At 39.1% G+C, this 23,881-nt stretch overlaps 1 protein-coding gene across 1 annotated transcript in view; it reads right to left on the reverse strand.

Moving 5' to 3' along the window:
* Window positions 1-23,881, reverse strand: part of LOC107587504 (SET-binding protein-like) — a 76,679-nt gene that overhangs the window by 39,849 nt on the left and 12,949 nt on the right. The window contains exon 2 of the mRNA XM_016275307.1: window positions 20,331-20,964. Within this exon, the coding sequence (XP_016130793.1) occupies window positions 20,331-20,801 (471 nt within the window). The 5' untranslated portion in view covers window positions 20,802-20,964. The remainder of the gene's footprint in view (window positions 1-20,330; window positions 20,965-23,881) is intronic.

Genomic DNA, 23,881 nt, shown 5'->3' on the forward strand with positions numbered 1-23,881 from the left:
TTGTAAAAAAAAAAAAAAAAAAGTTATTTTAAAACAGGTCTAGCCTATTATACAATGAATTATAGCCTAGGCCTATAATTAAAATATTAATACTATCAATACTAACTATTTTTTACTAGGAGCACTGTAGCCCCTGACGGAAAATTTTTAGGAGCACAAGCAGAAAATTTAGGGGCACACCTTAAAGGGGTCCTATTATGCTCTGTTACAATGTCTTGAATTTGTTTTGGGGGTGTACTAGAACATGCTCTCATGTAGGGCTGAACGATTTTGGAAAATAATCTAATTGCGATTTTTTTTTTTACCAATATTGCGATTGCGATTTAATATGCAATAATTTTTTTAAGCTCTTTAAAGTTCTGTATTATTCAACAAAGATAAGCTATAAATCATTGTATAGTATGACCAACACAATATTAGATAGATCAAACATAAATGTTCTTTTCTGTAGGCCAGGCCTATATGTTACAATGAAATTAGGTGATGCATGAATTGATATGAATGACATTTTTATTTAACAATTACAATCACAGTATATTAACTGATTTGTTGAACTTCCAACCTTGTAAGCATGTAATTATTATGACAGCATAAAGCACTGACAAATAAGCCTGGTGTAAACATTAATATGAAAGTCAGTAACAAATCACACTGCAGAAATATAAAAACAAATCTGCTGCTTTACCACACTAGGTAATTCAAAGTCACTGTAATAAACATATGTAAGCATGGACTGCACTTTTTAAACACTATCTCAAACATTTTTGGTCGTGCCCCCCTTTAAACCTATAAGAAAATCTGCAGCGCGACACGACAAAACCCACCATTAAACTGATGCCTTGTTCAATTTATGACGTACTGACACAAAGTTAAAATGATTTGCAACGGTCGCTTTGTCGCGTCCAGTGTAGAGCTGTTGCGGCGTGGCGCGACAACTGTAGCGTCCGGTAGACACGGTGAGTGAAGCCGAGAGCAAGATATGCCTCTTCATATTTTCTGCATAGCTTGTGAATGACAAGCACCTGCCTGGGTCTGTGCGACTTCATCTATAGCTTTTCTCTTAGCTTTCACAAACCGATCCATCTCCCATTCTAAGTTACGTCCTTTGGCTGTTTAGTTTACTGTTTTATTTCTTTTCTTTTTTCTGCCCAATCGCGTTTCGAGGGGGGTCCACCCTCGAAATCGCGTTCCAGGGGGTAAAATACACATTTTTTGGAGGGGTTCCCCAAACCGCTGACTTGGCAACACTATAGCGTGCCAACTTGATGCTTCCTCTGAAGACTGCTTAGATGTGTTCGACTTGAAGCAGCGCTGCTTAGAGGCTTATTGTTTTATAAATGAAACAACCTTGAGTTTGTGTGTCATCAAAGTACTGCGAGAGCTATAAGAGAGCGGACGCCTCCTTATGCTTTCTCTCGCTGTACTTTGATGTCATACACTGATCGATCTTCAAGTCCAACACACCTCTTTACTCTCGCGTGTCACGTGACCGAGTGTAATTGCAGCCTTTGCGATTGAAAAATCGCATTTTTTCATATTGCGATATTATCGCAAATGCAATTAATCGTTCAGCCCTACTCTCATGCTTGGTGGTTCAAAAAACGCATTATTTTTTTTACATAATTTACATTATTACAATACCTTTCTCCCCATCCTGGCACAAACAGCTTGATTAGTTCTGGGTTTTATGAACGCTCGACTTCCGAAAAACGAAATGTGATGTGATTGGTTAGCTGTCCCAGTGCGTTGTGATTGGCGAACAGCTTAGACAATTTTCAGTACTGCCCCGCCCCTTGCCAAAGCAGCAAGCTTAGTTAAGGATGGCGTCAATATTGCCATATCAATTTGAGCCGGATTCAGACCCAGAGAATATTGAACAAGAGGATCGCGCAGAACCTTTGCACGCACAGATATTGCAAGACATAATAGAGTGGTAACGTTATTGTTTTTGTTTTTTTTGCTAAATCACGTTTTAGATAGGATGTCAACAACCTCTTAAAAATAACTGCATTTACTATGTACAGATAAGTGCATATGTATTATTTTTTTATTGTTATTTAATAATCTAACATTATAACACGAATTGCAGTGAAACTGTTATACAGTTGAATTTATTTATACCATAGTCCAGTGTTTCCCAGGCGGTATATATATGCAAACTCATTCTCTGCCAGCAGGAGGCGCTGTTGGAGTGGTAGAGATCAAGGTTTCCCCGGTAACAGCTGTACACAAAGCAGCGCTCCGCTCAAAAATACACTGCTTTATCAGACATTACATGCAAGATTAAATGAAAATGACATCCATTTTTCTGAAGACAGTGGGTTTCCTTCAGAAATACAGAGATATAAAAACACCCTAATTCAATGTATGGGAAACACTGTAGTCTCATAATTGAAGTGTAAATTCAGCAGATTACATCATTGTCCAGTATTGTACTTTCAGCAATTTATTATAAAAATGTTTTCATAATTATAACATACATATTTACATACATAATTATTCAGGCGCATGTGTAATAACTTGGGAAAACTTGAGGCTACAGCAGCACTTCTTCTTCTTCGTCTTGTCTGATGCACTCAACCAAGCGTTCTAACCACGACCTCGTCCCTCTCCACCCCCCAACCATTCGAGTTTCTGTAGGCGGGAATTATTTTAATTATATTCTAATCGGCCGCTTTGTGACATCACAAAACCCGGAAAATAAATGCTGTAGTTCAAACGAGCCGTTCGCTGTAGTTCTTGAAAAGGGATTTTTTAAAAACGAAATATCTCCCTTTGGAGTGGACTTTGAGATTTGTAAGTTTGAAGATCTTTTTTATGCCCAAACATACACACTACACACTGACTAAAATTCAAAAAGTGAAAAAGCATAATAGGACCCCTTTAAATCAGCCTGCAATGCAATCTTTTATGGGGAAAAACATATTTTCCCCATTTTAACTGTATTACTGACAAATGCTTTCATAATAAATAGACTTTAATTTTACATAAGTCTTTGTTCACCACGGTATATTTTGGTCATCCCATTGAAAATACATTCAAATTGGATCATTTTGGAGCTTTCAAGTGCTGGAAAGAGTTGTGTGAAATGCTTGTAAGTCTTTGAAAATTGCTTGAATTTCTCTTTCAAAAGGCTGTACAAACCCTGAAATTAATAATGCAATAACATTTGACCATTTCTGCCACAACAACATGGTTCGCGTTACCGCTTTTGGTTTTCTGCGTCAGCACCGTTTGATCGGTTTAAAATTTGAACGCATCTCACTAGATCTTGCAGAAATCTTTATTTATTCTGCGGTGAATTCAAATGGTTCTCAGTGGATCTCGCAGCGCTGTGCTGTAACAGTGTCGCGAAACAGTGTCAACTCTGGTTCCTGAGTAAAGCTGTTCTGAGCTCAGGCTAATTTGTTTGCGTTGCGGTCTGCGCTGCGCAGCTAAAATGAGTGGGATTTTGTCATGCTTTTGTTTCGTTTGCTGTCTCTCATATGTGACAGAAATGGCAGCGCGAGTTGAATAACGCGGTGGTCGCGCCAGTGCGACTGCGCACAAAATTTACTCGCACAGGTAGAAAAAATGGTCGCAGTCTGGAGCCCTGCGGGCCACAAGAGAAATATTAAGGGAATAAATTAAAACAGTAAGCTGTATACCGTTATATATGTACATGTATATATGTATCCTATGTACATATTTAAGTAGATTCGTCTCTGAGAGAATATGCGGCGTCAGATGCCGAAAGCTCCGTCATTACTCTGTCACTCCGTTTTTACTTTCACTTTCTGCACAGTGAATTGACTGAGATTAAGGCATAATTCTTGCGCAAAGTTTGCACGTTGCTTGTGTGATATCCATTGGCTCGCCTTCATGGTTTAAAACAGAAATATTTCCAACATTGTGACGTCATGAATTACCCTGTTCCCCGTATCAGAAACATACCAAAAATGTACCGAACCGTGAATTTTGTTAACCGTTACACCCGTTGAAACATGCATTGCTGTCTATGCAGGGTCAGAAAGCTCTCAGATTTCATCAAAAATATCTTAGTTTTTTTATCCAAAGGGCTTACATTTTTGGAACGACATGAGGGTGAGTAATTATTGACAGAATTTTCATTTCAATTTATCCCTTTAAAACCAACATCTTGAGTTACATGCTATGTAACATCATTTAAAAGACATATAAGTCATAATAGTTATAGCTTGTAGGATTTATGATCAGGCACTGAATAGAGTACAAATTCAAGGTAATTTGAGCCAGAAGAATTGCAGTGGTTTCTTTTCCCCCAAACCAGTAAAGCGCAAACCCCATTCCACAGCTGATTTCACTGGTCAACTCAATTATGTAGTTACCTGTCAAGAAAGGTTCAGTAATATCACAGATGGATCCAATTGTGACAATGGCTACGTTTACATGCAATTTTTGGTTCAATCGGACTGAATTCTTTCCGATTGATGAAGCTGAACGTAGTGTTTGCATAAACGCTAAAGAAAGTTGTCGAGTTGATGTGTGTGTTTATATGTCACAAGCTTCAAATCGGAATTTATTTTTTTTTACATGCGCACACTGCACAAATATAGAGTTTCTCACTGTTTGCACATAATAACCACCCTCCTACACGGTTTATTTATTTGTTTTTAACAGCAGAATTAATATTTATTAATTTATGGATAAATATACATATAAACTGCTGTGCCGTGCTGCTCATATTTATCATGCAGAAAAAATGCCCCTCCCCGCGCACAAAACGGGTTGCCTGTGGATGAGAATCCAAAACAAGGACTGGTGGGAGGTTGTCCTGCTCCACTTCATAGTTGCCGAGTGAAAGGAGAGTTTTATAATGACAGGACACGCATTTATACAACACTTTATTCAAAAGGAAGAACCGCTCGTTATGCGCGTCATACGTCATTACGCTATTTCTGTGTCAATGCACATGCGCAGTTCTTTCAGTTTCGGGGTTCAATCCGATCGAGTGTTTACATGCACTCTCAATCGTATTAGAAAAGGAATAAACCACCCCCTTAAATCCGATCGAAATTTCATTCCAATCGAGCTCAACCGGATCGATTAAGGTGTTTACATGAAGGCTTTTCAGTCCGATTGAGCCATCAATCCGATTACAAATGGATTATTTGGTTGCATGTAAACGTAGCCAATGGATCCGATCGCGGCAATACTTGAGCTGGTTTAGAGAGAGGGAGAAAAGAAAAAAAGAAATTCAACTCATGTCTGTTCAGACTTTTTTTTAGATGCTCATTTTAATTCCACAAGTAAAAGATCTGTTTGGTGCTTGTCCAAATTTGTGTAGCTTTGTCAGCTAAATGGGCCCCTAATTTCATTTCCGTACAAGGCTGCTGGCTGATTCATGCTGTCAAATCATTTGCACCAGGCTGAAATTGGTCTCTCCCCCTTGCACACACTCAACCCATCCCCCAGAGCGGCCTACAGTCCCAACAGTTCACCCCAGGTCAAAATATGGCGATCTACTCAAATCTAAACCTCCATCTTGTTAAAGACACAGATATCAATACAAAACCACACTCCTAATACAAGAATGTCATTAGTTTAAGCAGCGATTCTGAAGTAGATTGTTTTATTAGAGACCGGTAGCAATGTCCACTTCCCCGGGTCTGGGATGAACACATGCAATGGCAGAGTGCCTGAGCTGGCTAAGGAGGAGGAGGAGGAGGAGGAGGAGGAGGAGGAGGGTTAGTCTGAACAGACACAGAGGGGCAGCTGGTCTTTCGGCTGCAGTAAATCATAGAGACTGAGCCCAAACCCAACCCCCACACCTCTCCAAAGAAAAAAAAAACAGCCCTTGCAGCCCAGTGACCACTAGCAAACAGCTGTTGAGAAGAGTAATCTCATATAGTTTCACCTGGGCACAAACCACCACAGTGAGAAGTCACAAACCTACCAAATGAAAAGTTGTGATCACACTAAGGAAAATGGTTTGTTGTCTATTGTCAATAGTATATGAAGCACAAGCAGCTTTCTGAGGGTCAAAGTAGTAAATAAGCATGACCAACTGAACCAAATGTGAAATGTGTGCAAGGAAATCTTTTGCCCACACACAAAATTCCCAAACAACCTCAACTGAAATGACTGGATTTTGCCTGTGAAAATTTGCAGAACAACAGGTAAAGGTGACCACACCTTAACTCACAGCAAACACTTTGTTAAACCAATGATTTGGTCATTTCAACAGCTAGGCAGAGCACAACAGAACAGAAGTGGCATTATACAAATGCATTGTTCAAGGTGTGAGACACCAAGAAATTGGTAAGATGTGATGCAATGACCAAAAATGTACATAAAGCAACAAAAATATTGAAAAATAGGCCAATATAATTTTTTTTTTATGAAAACAGATTGAAAAAATCGTTTGAACAATGGATTTCTGTATTCTGTACGCCAGCGAACAGCTTATGCTCAATGATATGTTAAAGAGCAGGTCATATGGTATTTTAAAGTGTCCTAATATTGTGTTGGAGTCCTCTACAACAGGTTTAAATGCATCTAAGGCCAGAAAACATTGTAATTTTCTCAGAATATACATTTAATATTTGATTAATTTGCCAATGATTTCGAAAAGATTAGTTCCAAGCAAGTTCGGAGCAAACCCCTCCCTTCCATAACCTTACTCTGCTCTGATTGGTCAGCTGGCCAAGCCTGTTGTGATTGGCACAGAGAGGAGAACACTTAAAACAATAATGGTGGATACGTTAGCCGAGTGCTAACGTGACTAACTGATGAAACAATACAGTTTGTAAACCAAAATATGTCTACTGTAATGTTTGAAGAACGCCAGACAAAAGATGCTCTGTGTCTGAACTTTTAATCAGAACGCAGAACAGTTGTATCACAGGAGCAGCAGCCTAACTAACTCGCTCGTCTCTCCCGCATTAACCCTATAACCCTATAACAGCAATTTCACAATGATTATAAAGTCTGTGTGCTACACTACATTCTTTATTATTAAACGAAGTAATTATTAGAACAACGTCAGTCTACATTAATCGACACATTCCTAGGAAATAGTGGGTTCACAGTGAATTATCAGAACCACTTCAGTAAGACAGTAATATTGTGCTTTACCTGGAAACCTAAAGCTGCACTAGGTATACATCACATATTAGCAAAAAAACTTGATATTTTGAGCACTCAATTGAAAATGTACACATAACGTATCAATCGTACTTACAGGTGGGGTTCGGAGAGCTTGTTAGTCCAAATAAAGAAGATTAGAAGCCGACGAAGATAAAAGTCAAGATTATAGAAGCAGTCCTTGGTAAAATCACGAGCACACAACAAAAGGTTCAAATTGTATTTCTGTGGTATCCCTGAACACAGTGTCTTCTCAACATGATGTAAACACACTAACTAGCGGAAGTGTTTGTGGGCAGGTCAGACTCTGTTCGTATTTCGCGGGCAGGCGGGGATTATGCAAATGTATTCCCCAGAGACGTATACCGGTAACAGGCAAAAGATTCGAAAATATGATGACTCGTTAAGGCGATTCAGAATCGACTCTCTCTTTTGAGAGACAATATCTTTATTTATCATGCACTTTTTTGATTAACAACTTTGCAGACTGTTTTCATTTAAGGATAGCTACGTTATAAACTACAAAAGAGATATTTTTCAAAAACCCATATGACCTGCTCTTATGTTAACACTATGTACACTATTTTGCCAATTCAATGCCTCACACATTTGCCACAATAATATTTTCGATTCATCTACATTAGCAAATCATGAAATATGCAATTCACTGTGATTCATCTGATTCAATCAATCAACCTTAGGTGATTAAATTAATAATACCTTTTAATCAATCAATCAGCAGCTTTTTATATTTTTATTGTTATTTTCTTCTCTTTTAAACATACAAACCATCGAATTAAAAATAAATTAATATATAAATATTAAGGTAGACTTGTCAGTTACACAGGTTATTGGTTTTTAAAGATATGAGCAACAGCAATAGTGATTTAAGCTTTTGCAAGTACCAGTTTCAGATAGGACTCCACTTGGCTACAAAATAATAATCTTATCAATACAGCACACCGATTAGACAGTCCCTGAAATGAACAACAGTAGCTAGAGTGCTGAATAAAGGAAGTAAAACCACACTCAGGGACTTTTTTCTTGTTCTGACAGTCTCCTACACACAGAGGTCACTTTTATTTGACTGCTCAACTACCCACAATTTCCTCCCTGGTCACCATCGATACTCCCCCAATGACAAACAACTTGTTATAAATACCTCACATCAAGAGGCTGAGGGAGTCACCTATCGACTTCTGCGAGAGATGCCGAATTAATTTTCCGGTGAATACACTGGACCAGCTCCTAATGATTACTGTCTCGTATTAAAGGATGACTCCATGGGTGCTGGGTAATGAAGCTTTCGGTGCAGGGCTTGTGTGACAGACAGATAAGAGAGTGGCCAATGCCATTAGGACATAAAAACCAGCAGCCAACAGGAGGGCCATGGTTTGGACACTCTTAAAAGAGGCTTCCTTATCACACCTCACAGCTACTTAAATGGATTTAAACCTGAATTCAGCTCGCGCCGATGACGAGATAGACAAACGTGTAGCTGAAAGAAGGTGATGCTGGCAGTAAACCAAGGAAAACCAAACAACGAGCCAGTTTATGTGAGTCTATATTTCTTTTGATGTGATTACTGTTGACTCTACATCACTGGCAACTATGGTTTGGACACACGGGCCAAAAGAAAATATGATACATATGTCAGTTGGACTGGTCCATGGCAGTAGATCACTGGGGTGAGCTATGCATTTGGGAATGAAGGCCAGACTTTTGGCGGGTGGATGAGCACTAGCTTGTGTACACAGAAACAGAGTTGATGGGCTGTAACCCTGAGTGATGAGGCTGGGTGTTATATTAGATAGCAACTTGTCTTTTGAAAATCATATTTGATATGAACATGTTACCTGTTTCTCATGCAGAAAAGCTAGTTCATGCATTCATGAACTCTAGACTGGACTATTGTAATGCACTGCTAGGTGGTTGTCCTGCATCTTCAATAAACAAGCTACAGGTAGTCCAAAATGCAGCGGCTAGAGTCCTTACCAGGTCAAGAAAATATGATTATATTACCCCAATTTTACAGTCTCTGCACTGGCTACCTATTAAGTTCTGTATTAGTTACAAATAATATTACTTACTAGGGTTGTGCTGATAGATGGTAGTATCGTGTATCGACGATAGTCAGAGATATCAACAATAGCACGTCTTTGTCGATAGTCAAGATGATATTAGGCTCATTCTCCTATAAATGTATTAAATTATTATTATTATTATTATTATTAGGCGGCCTATTATAATTTGGCTATTATTATCAAATTGCCCAGCTATTTCACTTCAGCACCGCATTTCACACTCGCGCAAATGAGGATTAGAGCCTGTAGCCGGTGAAGGAGTCTCCAAACACAGACGTACATCTGCTGATATAAGGTATTTCATTGCATTTTAACAAGTAATCTGAACGGCCTATATTCTCAAGGATGATCAGAAGAAATGGACAGCACCTGAGTTAAATATATGAGTGTCACAGCAAAGGGTCTGAATACTTAGGACCATGTGATATTTCAGTTTTTCTTTTTTAATAAATCTGCAAAAATGTCAACAATTCTGTGTTTTTCTGTCAATATGGGGTGCTGTGTATACATTAATGAGGAAAAAAAATTTACTTAAATGATTTTAGCAAATGGCTGCAATATAACAAAGAATGAAAAATTTAAGGGGGTCTGAATACTTTCCGTACCCACTGTATATATATGTGTAATATTTTAACCGAGCCCTGACTAACTGAATTTAATGCCACAGTTATGTTAGGACGCATCTCATTCTTGTTTCTGTGGCGGCGCATTGGGCTCGTCATGGGGCGCAGTGTTTCCCCTAGGTTTACGGCTTTTTTTTGGGGGGGGGGCTCCTTTTTAATGGTTAAATTTAATTTTATTCATCAAAAAGCATGTCTAATAATTAATTCAAATCATGAAACAAACAATTTAACATCAATTTATTAAAAGTTTAACACAAATTACATGTTTAGGGCCCTATGAAATGTTTTATTTTTTCCAACCTTATGATTTATTGTTACCAAATTCTGTGTTTTAGCATCATAGTAGCCTATTACGTACGTTCTACTGAACAATAGTAAGTAATATATTTCTGCCGCAATGTCTTCAAGTTAAACCAAACTTTTATTTTGACGGGTTGCCGTGAATACCATTACATTTCTGTGTGTATATGATATGAGGATAGTTTTACTCATAGTTTTACACAAATTAAACAGTCAAATGCTCATGAAGTGACTCTCAGAGGAGTTCTGGAGATGTTGTTCATGTATTTAATGTCCTCACTAATGAGACGGCAGAAGTTAATATCACCGGAAGCGTCACACGCGCTTCAGTACAAGTAGTAAACAAAAACGCGTGTCTGTGCCATTCACTAACACAGAGACACGCAGAACTCGCCCCCCTAATATAATGGCAGGGGAAACATTGGGGCGCATGGGGCATCCTGAGCGCTGTATGACTGATGTATCCGTTCAATTTAACTTTACTCCAAATATATGAACTTACCCGTTTTAAATACTTTTATATTTAACGTGTTCGTTTATGTCCAATATTTAGTGTTAAACTGTTGGTTTTTAAAATAAATCTACTTTTGATTTTCACCGTTGACTGCAGACCTTTTAGACGGATAACTTTCGTGCTCTGAGGCGACAAACTTGTTACAGGACGTGCGGTCCTAATAGCGATGTATGACTGTTGTATACAAATATATATGAAATAGCCATTTTAAATATTTTTATATTTGGTTGGAACAGCAGCTACGCTAATTATGTCTCTATTTGTTTCTCTGTTTTTGCCGTAAAATAGTTGCCGTTTAATATAGGTCTAACACGCACGTTTACGCACACACACACACACACACACACACACAGAGTTTCCAGGTCCAAATGTCTACTTGCTTCAGTGGAGAATATGGAGATAGATTTGTTGCATAATTCCAAATAAACAGATTATGATCCACAAATACATTTAAAGAGATTAACAAAAATTAAACATATTGACAAGCAAAATAGAATGAGACGTACAAATAAATCTATGAGTTATACAAAAATGTCAATTAAAACAAAAATTAAAACAAAATTCACAAATAAATAAAATGAGATCTGCAAATAAAAAACATTCACAAACATATTTTTACTCTACAAAGACAACTTTGCCTGGCATTCATTTGTGAATCACGTTCCGTACATTTGTGGATCGCTGCATGCATTTGTGGCTTTTGAAACAAAACGCTGACAAATTCACAAATGTGTGGACTTCAACCACCGTCAACTCAAGCCAATCACATTTTGCTGACCCATCGTAACACGTTTCAAATGTTTCAAAATCCACAAATGCACGCAGCGATCCACAAATGCACAGAAAGTCATTCACAAATGTACAGAGAGCGATGCACAAATGCGTGGATCATAATCTATTTATTTGGAATTATGCAACAAATCTATCTCCATATGAAAATACCATCTCCCCAGTCATTTCTAAACACTATTTATTTACATTTAAGCTAAGCTTCTAAAAACTTGCAGTGTGCACTGCAGTCTCTAAGCTCTATTATTTTAACCATTCATGAGTGATGAATCACTGTCTGGCCATCTGAGATTTCAGTTTGAAGATAAAGGTTTTTCAAAGGCATTTTCATGGGTATTACAGCACACCGCAAGTGTATATTTGAACCGCTTGTTTGCTTTTTGCAGGTGACGGGAACATTTGGACCCGGAAATTGTGACATGTATTGTCAGAATTAACACGCCGATTGCTGGACGTCCAGACACCATAATAGTCCGCACAAAAGACAAACCCATTAACGAATGTACAAATATATCGTGAATCGTGAGCTGTCCTAAAAAATAATGAGAATTTTGTGACAATGAATAGACTATTCTCCAAAAGACCGTAGCAACTAATGAACGCCCAAACACAGATGTGAACACTGAAAAAATAATCACGGCTGATTGAGTGCAATCAGTGTAATAATTAGGGGTGCTCCGATCAGGATTTTTGAGGCCGATCACCGATCGTCGATCACAGAAAGCACTATCTGCCGATACGATCACCGATACAGATCTTTTTAGAGCCTCCTTTTTATCATGTAGAATTATTTATAGTGATGATCCAATCAAGATTTTTGGACATTTATTCAGGGCTTGAATTTCATTTTTGATTCCCCTCTTAGGTGACTCTTGTGAGAGGGGATTTTTTTTTATTTGAGGGGTGGAGGGGGGCATTTTTAAGACATTTTTCAAAAACGTATACAGTGGTGTGAAAAAGTGCTGGCCCCCTTCCTGATTTCTTAAATTTTTGCATGTTTGTCACACTTTAATGTTTCAGATCATCAAACAAATTTAAATATTAGTAAAAGCTAACACAAGTAAACACAACATGCAGTTTTTAAATGAAGGTTTTTATTATTAAGGGAAAACAAAATTGCAGGTCCTATTTAAGAGATTTCTTGATTGCGAACAGGTGTGGCAGTAATCAGGCCTGGGTGTGGCTAGAGAAATTGAACTCAGGTGTGATATACCACAGGTTTAACAGGGGGGCAAACACTTCTTCACACAGGGCCATGTAGTTTCGGGTTTTGGTTTCCCATAATAATAAAAAACCTTCATTTAAAAACTGCATGTTGTGTTTACTTGTGTTATCTTTGACTAATATTTAAATTTGTTTGATGATCTGAAACATTGAAGTGTGACAAACATGCAAAAAAATAAGAAATCAGGAAGGGGGCCAACACTTTCACACCACTGTATTTATCTCACCTAAATGTTTGATCATGCACTGTATTTTAGTTTTGACAATCGTGCAATTGTTGCACAATAGCTTACACACAGCACAAGCCTGATTTCGTGAGCTGTACGAGAGGCAGTGTTACAACAGGTTCACACATACTCCGTTTGCAGTGCGTATGCAGTCCATGTGCGGTACAGAAGCAGTACTGACTCTCATTGTGCTTTCACAGAGGAGTCTGCAACTGATCCGTGGCTGTTTACTACAAACACAAACTTTTATCCATTATTTTGATTTCAAATCCAAACATTGTTACTTAAAATGCTTTTTCAGCTTTGTGATTTGTTTTTTTTGTTTTTTTACACAGTACAGTATAATACAATCTTTCATAGACGCGTTTAAACGCAATAAATATAAGAAACACATTATTCAATGCTTTTTACTTTTGCATTTAGGCCTACTTCTAGATTTATATAATAAGTTGCTCAAGCAAGTGGCAAAACATTTAAACTACTTCATTATCACAAACATTCTAAATTAAAACTTACTACTGACATAAACAGTCAGCTCTACTGCCTTTTCTTTTGCATTTAATTCTTTATTACAAGCAATCCTGCGGTTTATAAACAACTTTGTTTTCCTACCTCCACGAGTGCCATCTATTTTTGCCTGGTTTATCTAAAAGTGCTCTTTTCCTTTAAACCTAGCCAAAAAGCCACAGCCTACGTGTTGACTGTGAAACACAGGAGATAATTATATGCATTTATGGTGTAATTACTACATTTCCTTGTCAATCCATGTTTATATTTACCGCAAACAATGCTCTGTCACTTTAATTTAGCACGTGCAGCGCAGCAAAAATAGACTCTGTACGGAAACGATTTCTGCACTGCTGCAGACGCACCACTCCTGAACGCACAGCTGGACCACAACCGTGTGCAGCGTGAACGCTTTAATCTGTTAACATGAGCGCACACCGCATACGCACTGCAACCTGGCATTATGTGTGTGCGCTGCGAGTGTGCATGAGCGCATGGTCTCCAGGAGAGCACGCGAGCGCTGAATGGTTTAAACACTGGCAAGAATTAAAAAGAAATGCAATTTATAAACTTTAGTGACGATGCGACACTGCCTTGATTGTGCAAGTGACAATTCCTGTGCCAACTGTGTAGCTTGCAGCTCGCTTATAGCGCAGACGTGATGTGATTTAAAGCCATTTGCACATTTTGAGAGGGAAAGAGAGAGCGTGCGGTGATTCACTCACGCTATTTGTGAAATTAAGTCTCACAGAAAGTTTTCAAATTACTTTTTAAGTTATTTAATGAATATGAATTGTACCTCACCTTCAGCATTATAATTATTGTACCCGTGCCGGACAGAGACTGAGACGGTGCCGCTGCATGTCGTGCCAAACCTCTCACGGCAGGCGCGTCATCAGCTTGAGATCGTTTTTTTGAGATTGGCCTTTATAGAGACCGCCGATCGATCATCCCAAAGCAATTATCGGCCGATAGTGATCAGTAGCCGATCAATCGGAGCACCCCTAGTAGAGGTCTGCTACCCGCCCCGAGCCCGACGGGTCCCGAAATACTTTCGGGTTGGGTTCGGGTTAATGTTTAATGAATAGCTTCGGGTTCTGGTCGGGTTCGGGTTTATAGCTAAACTAAAACTATATGCAGTAGGCTACGATTCTTTCATAGACGCACGCACACACATTATTGCACACGACAACAGCACGGAAACTTTTATTAGTAAAATAGTTTCGACAGGCTACTTACTCACAACGTTATATTTCTCTGCAATGAGGGGGTATAATCGCTGTTTTTGAAGTAACTAAGCCTCACTGCTTGTAGAGAGAGACGCGCAGACACGGGTTCACACACGCAACTTTCAGCACTCACTTTCTTTCTCTCTCTCTCTCTCTCGCTAATTCAAATAAATCATATAATTAATTCAAATAAATGCGATCTTACCGCACTGCATCTCTGTGTCTGATTTAAAGCAGGCCGAATGCTAACGAGCCTTAACTGATGAAAATGGCAATAATTTGCACGATGGAAGAATTATCATCTTGTAGTATACAACCATTCAAAAACTTGGCAGAATTTATGTGACCGCTGCACCTGATGTTCATAAACTTTCATAACTGGTAAGTGTTTTTTCTTTTGCCTTGTGAACTGGCCGAGCCTTAATTAATCAGTTTTTTGTTTTTTTTACATGTATTTGTTTACTGACCATTGCATGCAATCGTGAAATACAGCATTTTTTTAAAATTCAGGCTCTAAATTTAACTGTGCCGATCGGGTCGGGTCAGACGATCTCGGGTACGGGCCGGGTTCAGGCTTCAGTTTAAAGCCCATGCAGACCTCTAACCCCTAGTAATAATTTGACATACAGCAGTGTTGTCTGATGCTGACGGCAGGTCCCCTGAAAAATATTTTGCCATGCACAAAGGCTTAGCGGCGAAGTCAAGTCCTTCCCTTAATTACCTGCTATTGTATCACACATCTCCCGCCCATCCCCCGCCACAGTAGGGTCCCATTTTAACCAGGCTCCCCATATGCCCCAGCTCACTTGTTGGCCTTTCCTCTTTGCCACCATCTGGCATATTAGTTCAGCCAAAATGAAAAAAAGAAAGAGCCAGACACAATGAGACAGAGAGCTAGCCCATCTGCTCCCTGCCAGACTCCCCAATCATTACTACACAAAAGCTGCATTTACCCTGCTACACAATCCACCGTTTTTAAACCTCTTATCCCCTCCGCTATCGTCGCTCGGAGAGGAAGTCATTCTTCAACCTGATTACAGATGTGTTTTCTTCGAGCAAACGAAGTTTTGGTTAAATACGAACCATTGGAGAGAAGACGCAAGGTAAAGACGCAAAGAAAGCGAGCTCCACAAGCTCGTCTTGACAGGGAAAATGATCCTCTCGGCCCCCTCGTCAAGTCAGGGCTGGAGTCGCAGAAGCCTTGCTCACACTCTCCCCTGACAAACACGCATCAATGAGCATGCCCGCTTCGGCGGAAATGGCTGACAATCAAAGTGTTGTCGTCAAACACGGAGCAGTGACGGGGCAAAGATCGCTGCCGTCTGGCCCTCAGAGAGCACACGCTCGCACATTGATCTACCTTCCATCGGGCTTGTCATCACAATGAACTCACTACTGTGTTAAACCACAGGGGTGATACTGGATACAAATACATTATAGACTTAAAGTCAACTGGGCTTCAGTGGACAAGCACCTCCAGCTACTAATATAGCATGTGCAAGATATATAAAATGCCTTTAAGCAACAAGTTGGGTTTCAGAAATAAAAATCTCCACAAAGAACAAAAACTGTTCAAGACAGACCTACAATGAGCACTGAGGTTATCAAGTGATGATATGTACTTCTGTAGAAGCCAAAAGTTAGTGTGTTTTTAACATTTTATGTAATTGCCAAATTCCCTGTGAAGAACTACAATATCCTCAATCCTAAAGTGGGCAGAGCCTTGAATTCACCAATCAGAGAAGTCTGTTACCAGAGAAGCAGGAACCACACCAAAACTGCCCCTCCCATAAAGCATTACATACAGTATATTAACTAGGAATTACATAACCAACTCGGTCGTTTTTAAAATCCCAGTGGAAGAAACAAATGGGAAAAATACTGGCGCGATCACTGTTATCATCCATAAACATCTGTACCAGCCTTTTAAATTTGTTCACAGCATTTTAGCAAAATGTGCATTCACACAAAATGTTTTTTCCTCAGAGTTTGGTAAAAAAGGAAAAATAATAGATGCCATTTGCGAAACCTTTCGTTTAAGTCCTAATGGAAATGACAAACACAACGTGTCCTGACCTCTGCATATTCAGACCGCCTAATTGCACATCCAGACTCTGTGCTTTTACAACGCCAGCGAGAAGGCTGCGATCTATTTCTGGCTGCGTGGTCACACTGTTGTGTGGGTGCAGAAAACTTCTGCTGCATTAAACTAATTTTCCAGCAGCGCAGCCCACGACAACACTTAAAGTGCAAAACAGGTCATCAAGTGGAGTGAGTGGAAGAGGAGGTCTAATCCATACGAGGAGCTGGAGTTAATTCATCAGAGTGCCCGGCTTGTCTAAACTGCCATTGCCCTGGTGTTCTGATTACATTAGCAGGGGGGAAAAGGCTGTTGCCACGAATGGAAGACGCAGCGAGCAGCTGTCGCGGTCCGAGAGGGCTGATGTAAAGCCCTATTCTCAGCGTGTCCGGGCCGGTTTCAATTACGCACTAACCCTTGACCCCACCCCGCTGCTTGTAAGCAAGAGATGAGAAGAGGAGCTGGGCTTGACGCCTAAGCTCCAAACAGCAAGGACAGAATGGGATTTGGTGGCTCTAAATGAGGAGTTTGTGGCACTGTCCCTTCTCGAAGTGAATGGGATTCCATCTGTAGTGTGTATTTGGGGGATGGGCGGTTGCTTTTCTTTGCCTTTTCGGAGCGGTTTTCTATAGACCCGGCTAAACTTTAGAGGGTGGTGTGAGGCCACCTCTTCTGTTCTTCTTTCTGCCCTTTTTGACCCTCTGTCTGTGGTCAATGTGGAGATTGCCAGAAAGAGACAGCTGCACTCCAGGCTTCCCGCCTCAGTTCCCTGTTGCTCTTTGAGCCTTTCTCTGTTTTCCATTGATTTCTCCTTCGCCCTCTCCACTGCGTGTATCTGCCGCTTTAGAAAATTTCATCTCTGTGGGGTGGACGAGGGCTAAGTTTCCCAGTCCGAAAATAAGAGAAATTCGAGACCCTTGGCTTTGGCTTCGTGGCAACATTGTCCTTCCTCTCCAGGCAAAGAGAAATCCCTGGGGAAATCAGATAACATGCAGCCACATACAAAATTCAAGGCCGATAATCAAACCATCAATTGTTGGGATCAAGTCAAATGCATTTGGCAGACGTGGATGGGCTTTTAAATGCACATCACACGAAACAGCAGGAGCTGGTCTTCCATTACAGTACAAATAATTCATTCCCTAAGAGATTACTGTAAAGATGAAAGATATCAGAGCATTTCAACACCAGAGATTCCACACCAAACGCAATCAATTTGAGCCTGCGGTGCGTTGAAAGATGCTGATGCTGGCAGTTCCTTCTCTGATTCAGTAAGCACAGATTTTTCTCCCTAATTATGGTCAAATTACAGACTCTGGCTGCGGGATCACCAGCCTCTCCTCCCATTCTTTCCCACAATCCTTCATTCTTTTGTGAGGACGGGGAAAATGCGACATATCTGTTTTGAAAACTTGATGGAGCACGCTGCGGTGAGCTGAAAGTGTTTACTAAAAGGAGCCATTTTAGCGTCTCACATTTTCATGAACTCACTCTGCAGCTCCCTTTGCAAAAAAAGTAGCCAACTGTAATAGAATCATAGTACACAGATGGTATCAAATAGTAAATACCATGGTACTGGATGATTATCATTTTCATGTACTGTGGTCTTTACTAAGGATAAGTCGTTGTCCTGGCTTTGGTATTTTTAGTTTTTAATTTGTTTAAATTTTTAGTTTACAAACTGACAACATACTATGAATTGCATTGTCTGAAAAGTGGTGTGTCTCAATTCAAGCACTACAGTCATTCTCAGCAAACAGACAAACTAACCAACGCAAAGCTGTTTTAGAGCATCTCGCTCTGTTGTGTTTTCAAAATGTTGCATTAAAGGGACAGTTCATCCAAAAATGAAAATACTGTCATCATTTACTCACGCTCATGTTATTCCAAACCCACAAGACATTTGTTCATTTTCGAAACACAAAGATATTTTTAATGAAAAAGATGTTTATTTCACACTTTAAAAAGTTCATAGATTGTAAAAAGAAATCAAGCTGTTTAATCCAAGTGGTCTGAAGAGGAGCTCAACTGTACTTGAGAGAACAAACCTGACTGGTTCTTGCGGAACTCAAACAAGCTTGTGTGACACACAAGAACAAACATGATTGATTCTCACATGTCCAGCAAGCACATTTGATGCACTCTATCTATGTGCGTTCAATGTTTATATGTGAATAAAAGCCTAAATTAAATGTGTTTGTTATATAAAGCGACCATGTCTCTTCAGAAAGCCTGGAAAAAAAAGGATCTATTAACATTAATTTCTTTTGCGATTTCTTTAAGAACATTTTGAAACATCTGAAGCATTTTGGGTGAATGAGCTTTTAATAGGGGTGACCGAAATCTCTCAGGCTTCGTTAAAAAGCTTAATTTTGTTTCAATTATGATTTAAAATCTTTAAAGTCTTTAGAGTTGGTTTGGAGTGACAAGAGGATTAAGTATTGAGTGAACTAACCTTTAAGCGTTTTAAAATGAGTCTTGAGACCTTTATTTATATCATATTGTGCTTCGTTCTGAAACATTGTGAAATGCACCTGATCAGGATAAGATGACCTCAGAACCAGCCTAATTATACAGGTCTACCTTGTGACCTAGGAACTTGTTGATTTCGAAAACAGTCGTTTGGCACATCCCTAGCATTTACATGGTACTCCAAGAGACTTCAAAGAACAGCAATGAACATGATGAAAAACATGAAATTATCATGACACCATGCCCAAAAATCATGCTCATACCATTCTCTTATCCCAAATCAAAAATTGTGTGTCATCTGACATATTCAAAAAAGGCCCTTTACACTGAGTAAGATATCTGGACCACATGCAAGTCAATGAACTCACTGAGTCTAAATGCCACAAAAGGTTAATGACTAGCTGTTACGTTACTCAATGGCACACACTTCATTTGACGAGCAGCCAAAAAGCTGACAGCCCAGAAAAAGCAATTGTGTCATCTAGGCTCAGCATAAACATGATTTATTTTAAAGAGAAAGCACTTCAAAAAAATTGAGAACATTGTCAACATAATTGACATGATAAAATGTAGAAAAATACTTGTCCATGTGGTTATATTAACGTCCTTAGTCATATGCCATAGTTAATCTGACACAAAGAACACTGTGAGGGACAGAAGTACAATCCGTTCAAAGACATGCATCTCAAAACATTTACAGAACTTCAACTAGCCAAAGATTTATATAGAAATTTGTTCTTTTCATGTCATAATCTCTTAGGTCGCGGGTAGTTTACGTATCACAATACTGACTTTTTTCTGAATTCATATTAAAGAGATGCCTAATTTTGTGGATGAAAGGATCAATCTGTAACACAAAAAAATATTTGTTCAAGAAATGTTTCGTATGTGCATAACATTCAAATTCATATTGATGCACAAAATCACATTTTACATTCAAAAAATTTATATTTTGTTCACGCTAAACAAAAAGATAAAAGGCGCTTCCATAGAAAAGATACTTTCAGTATTTGATCAGCTGCCAATGGAATTTCACTGCCGTCAAACGTAACATTGCATCTACTCTGACTAAAGTCCATACCGTCTATACCCATGAAACCATATGACATCAACACAACAGAGTGATCACATGACACAAGAAAACAAAAGCACTCTAAACACTGGCAGTGACACTAACCCTTTTTCTGGGGGGTCCTTTATCTTCCTCCTTCCCTCCCCTGACACTCTTGGCATGCTTGGCGGACTTCTGCTCTCCTGGCTGCTTGATGGTGATGCGGATCTCAGGAGGACAGATGTAGTTCTCTAGATTCTTAGGAGGCTTCTTGGCCCGCTTGGTCGTTTGTATCTTCAGCTTCAGGCTGCCTTCAGAGAAACTGGCCTCCTTGATGGAGAATTCCTGCTCCTCCAGCCCATCTCCCTGCCCCCATCTCTCACTGTCCGCATTAGAAGTGACATCAATGTCCTTCCCCAGACCGAGGTCTTCGTCCTCTTCATGGTCCTGTTGCTCTCCAGGTAAAGGAAGGCTCTTGATTGGACTGGCGAGGAGACCCACCTCACTGAGATCTGCTCTGTTGATGGTGGTAACAGTGGAGAAAAACTCCTCGTTTCCTTTGGGCCGGGCCGTCCGAGTAAGGTCTCTTTGCTCCATCTCGAAGCTTCGTCCAAGACTCAGGAAGCAGAAGGACCCAAAAAAGGGCAGAGGGACACCGGTCCAGGTGATTGAGTTTAATCAGAGGGATGTGATGGTTTTTGGCTCTACTGCTCCCGAAATCTTATAAATCTCATTAAGGTGGAGTTTTTCCCAGGTGAAACTGAAAGTAGAGTCAAAAAGAACAAATTATTAGGTAATTAAAACTATAAACACATGCGTACATGTCCAGACACGCCAAAGCCTACGTGAAAAAGACATGAAAAAGCCATTTAACCACAATCTCTTACATCTTTTCTATCCAGACATGACACAATAAATCGCCTTTTTTTTTTTTTAGATTAATCTGAGTTTTTGTCGTCCTAACCAGCTCGCAACAAGCAATGAGTTACAAAAAGTTTTGTTAGCACTTGGTTTCGATTTCTGTTACATTGTGTGTTGAGTAGCCCCGCCCCCAGACAAATCTCATTGGTCCAGGGATGTAAACGCAGCTGTGTATTACACAATACTAAATGACTTTTTACTTATTTTTAATAAGAGATTTACCGATACCATGTCAGATATCGGCTGTTATTAGATACGCAGTTTTATTTATCCTCTTTAAATAAAACTTTTTTATCTTAATCTTTAACAAATCTAAAAAAGAATATTACTTTTTAATACCGTACATTATAATGGCTAAATTCGTATTAAAACCACTGATTTTAGTATTTACTTTGTATTTTTAATTCATTTAGACACAATAGTACAGAATTTTACTATCTCCATTTATCAGTTATTGGCCATTATATGAAAATCATTTACGGCTTACTGATTGAATTTAAATATAATTTTTAAACACTTCAGAACATCAGACCAGTGTATGGTGATTAAACACTTCCTCAGTACCATAATTCCTATTTAAGTGGCCTATTTAAGGTGAATTACTGAACAAGACAAATGTGTCTTTGTTAAACCACCAATTAATCAGCATTGGGATTTAAGCACACAGTCTTCAACCCGAAACAGTTGTACCCCGCTGGCTCCAGGCAAACTCCATGACACCATAATTACATTGCTGACCAGCTCATTTGCTTTAGTGGTCAGTTGAGTAAGCCTAGTCACGGTGTGAAAGTCAACAAATGAGGCCTCTGGCCCAGTGATAAACACTTTCCAGACATCAAACGGACCACAACCTGAGTGAACAGACCACATACCTGGAAAAGCCCAATTAGCGTTGAACATAACACCTCCGCAGCACACACATAGCATCAAATTGGGTATTGTATGAATTTAGCAGAATTTTTTTCAGGTTACCGTCATTCAACATATCAATTCTATATCACTCAAACAAACCATGGCTGACAAAATCAGTCTAAAAATAATTCTAAAAAGCATTCTGATTGGCTCAGACATACGGATGTTATGTCATACCTATGTCGATGCCTGGAGACACACACGGTAGATAAGCCTGACAAAACAAAGTTGACAATAGCCAGAACAGTGGACGGTGGCAAATTTAACACTAATCCTTGAAATAAGCAGTTTCTATTTCGGAGAGGATTTCAACACAAACTCTCTATTCCCCAAGCGTCAGACACATGATGTCAGTATTGATGTATATAGACAGAGGGTTTGGAGCATTGAGCTCAGTCTCTCATCTGCTGTTGGCTTGTTGTCAGACAGAGCTCAGTGTCATTTACCCTTTCAACTGCCAGACAGGTGACAGATGAGAGGCTACTGAAAACAACGGCAGCTATCGCAAGACAGCCCGGATCCACGCTAGACTAAACAGCTCTATCTATCCATCATATCATGACAGTCAAAATGGCATGATTCTCATTCCAGCCCGTGCAGACTCAAACACAGCCATTCACAATTCCTTAATGAAACCCAGTTGTTTATATCTTACTTGTCTATACCTATGAATAGTGTCCCAAAGCATCTTGGGTATTCTAGCTATTTGGCCAACAGACAAAAAAAAAAGAAGTGACATAACACCACAGTGACCACATATACGCTGCAGCTAAAAATGGTTGTCATTCCTTATTTAAGGGCTTAATCCTGTTCTGCACAAACATGGTTCAACATGTGAAAAATACTGTATAAAAGGGTAATTGTGTCTTCATTACTTGTAGTTATGAGTTTATTTCTTATAATCATGAATTTACACAGTATCTTACAATTTTGACTATATTTCTTTTAATTGTGACTACATTTCACTTAATTGCAACTTTATTTCTTACTGATGTCAATGCTTATTTCACAACTGTCACTTTTTTCACATAACAGTGACTTTGTTTTTCATAACCATGACTTTATACAGTATCTTACAATTGGGACTATATTTATTGTATTGTAATTGTGACTACATTTCACTTAATTGTAACTTTATTCCTTAAAATTGTGAAATGTATATATCTCATTTTGCATAATAGTGACTTTATTTCTTATTATTATGACTTTTATTTCTAGCAACGGTAACAATTTAGTATAGTATAGTTTAGTATAGGGAGGGACCAATTCTCACTATTAACTAGTTGCTTATTAACATGCCTATTATTAACATATTGGCTGTTTATTAGTACTTATTCTGCATGACCATATTCTACATCCCTAATCCTACCCAATACTCAAACTTAACAACTACCTTACTAACTATTAATAAGCAGCACATTAGGAGTTATTGAGGCAAAAGACACAGTTAATGGTTAGTAAATAGTGAGAAATGGACCTTAAACCATCCCTACCACTAGCACTACTTTAGTCAAAAATATCTACACAATATGGACTAAACTCAACCCTCTACATTGCGAGTAAATCACTCGCATATGCAACTAAATCTTCACTCTGGGCGACTAAATGATGTATAATATTAGCCAATGGCTAATCAATTCTCAGATTTTACTCGCCAGTGTGAGAGTTGGAGGCTGAGTATATGATTAGCACAGATATATTTTCACTCACAGAACATCTGAATGAGCACTTCAGAGTTTCACTCTCTGTCAAGTGATCTGTGATATTTTTCAGTTCATCTGAATGGATGCGCAGCGCCACCTGTGTTTGTGTATTTGGCGTAACGTAAACTCTAGTGTGAAGGC

Source organism: Sinocyclocheilus grahami, unplaced genomic scaffold (assembly GCF_001515645.1).
Source record: "Sinocyclocheilus grahami isolate Dianchi unplaced genomic scaffold, SAMN03320097.WGS_v1.1 scaffold93.1, whole genome shotgun sequence".
Classification (NCBI taxonomy): domain Eukaryota; kingdom Metazoa; phylum Chordata; class Actinopteri; order Cypriniformes; family Cyprinidae; genus Sinocyclocheilus; species Sinocyclocheilus grahami.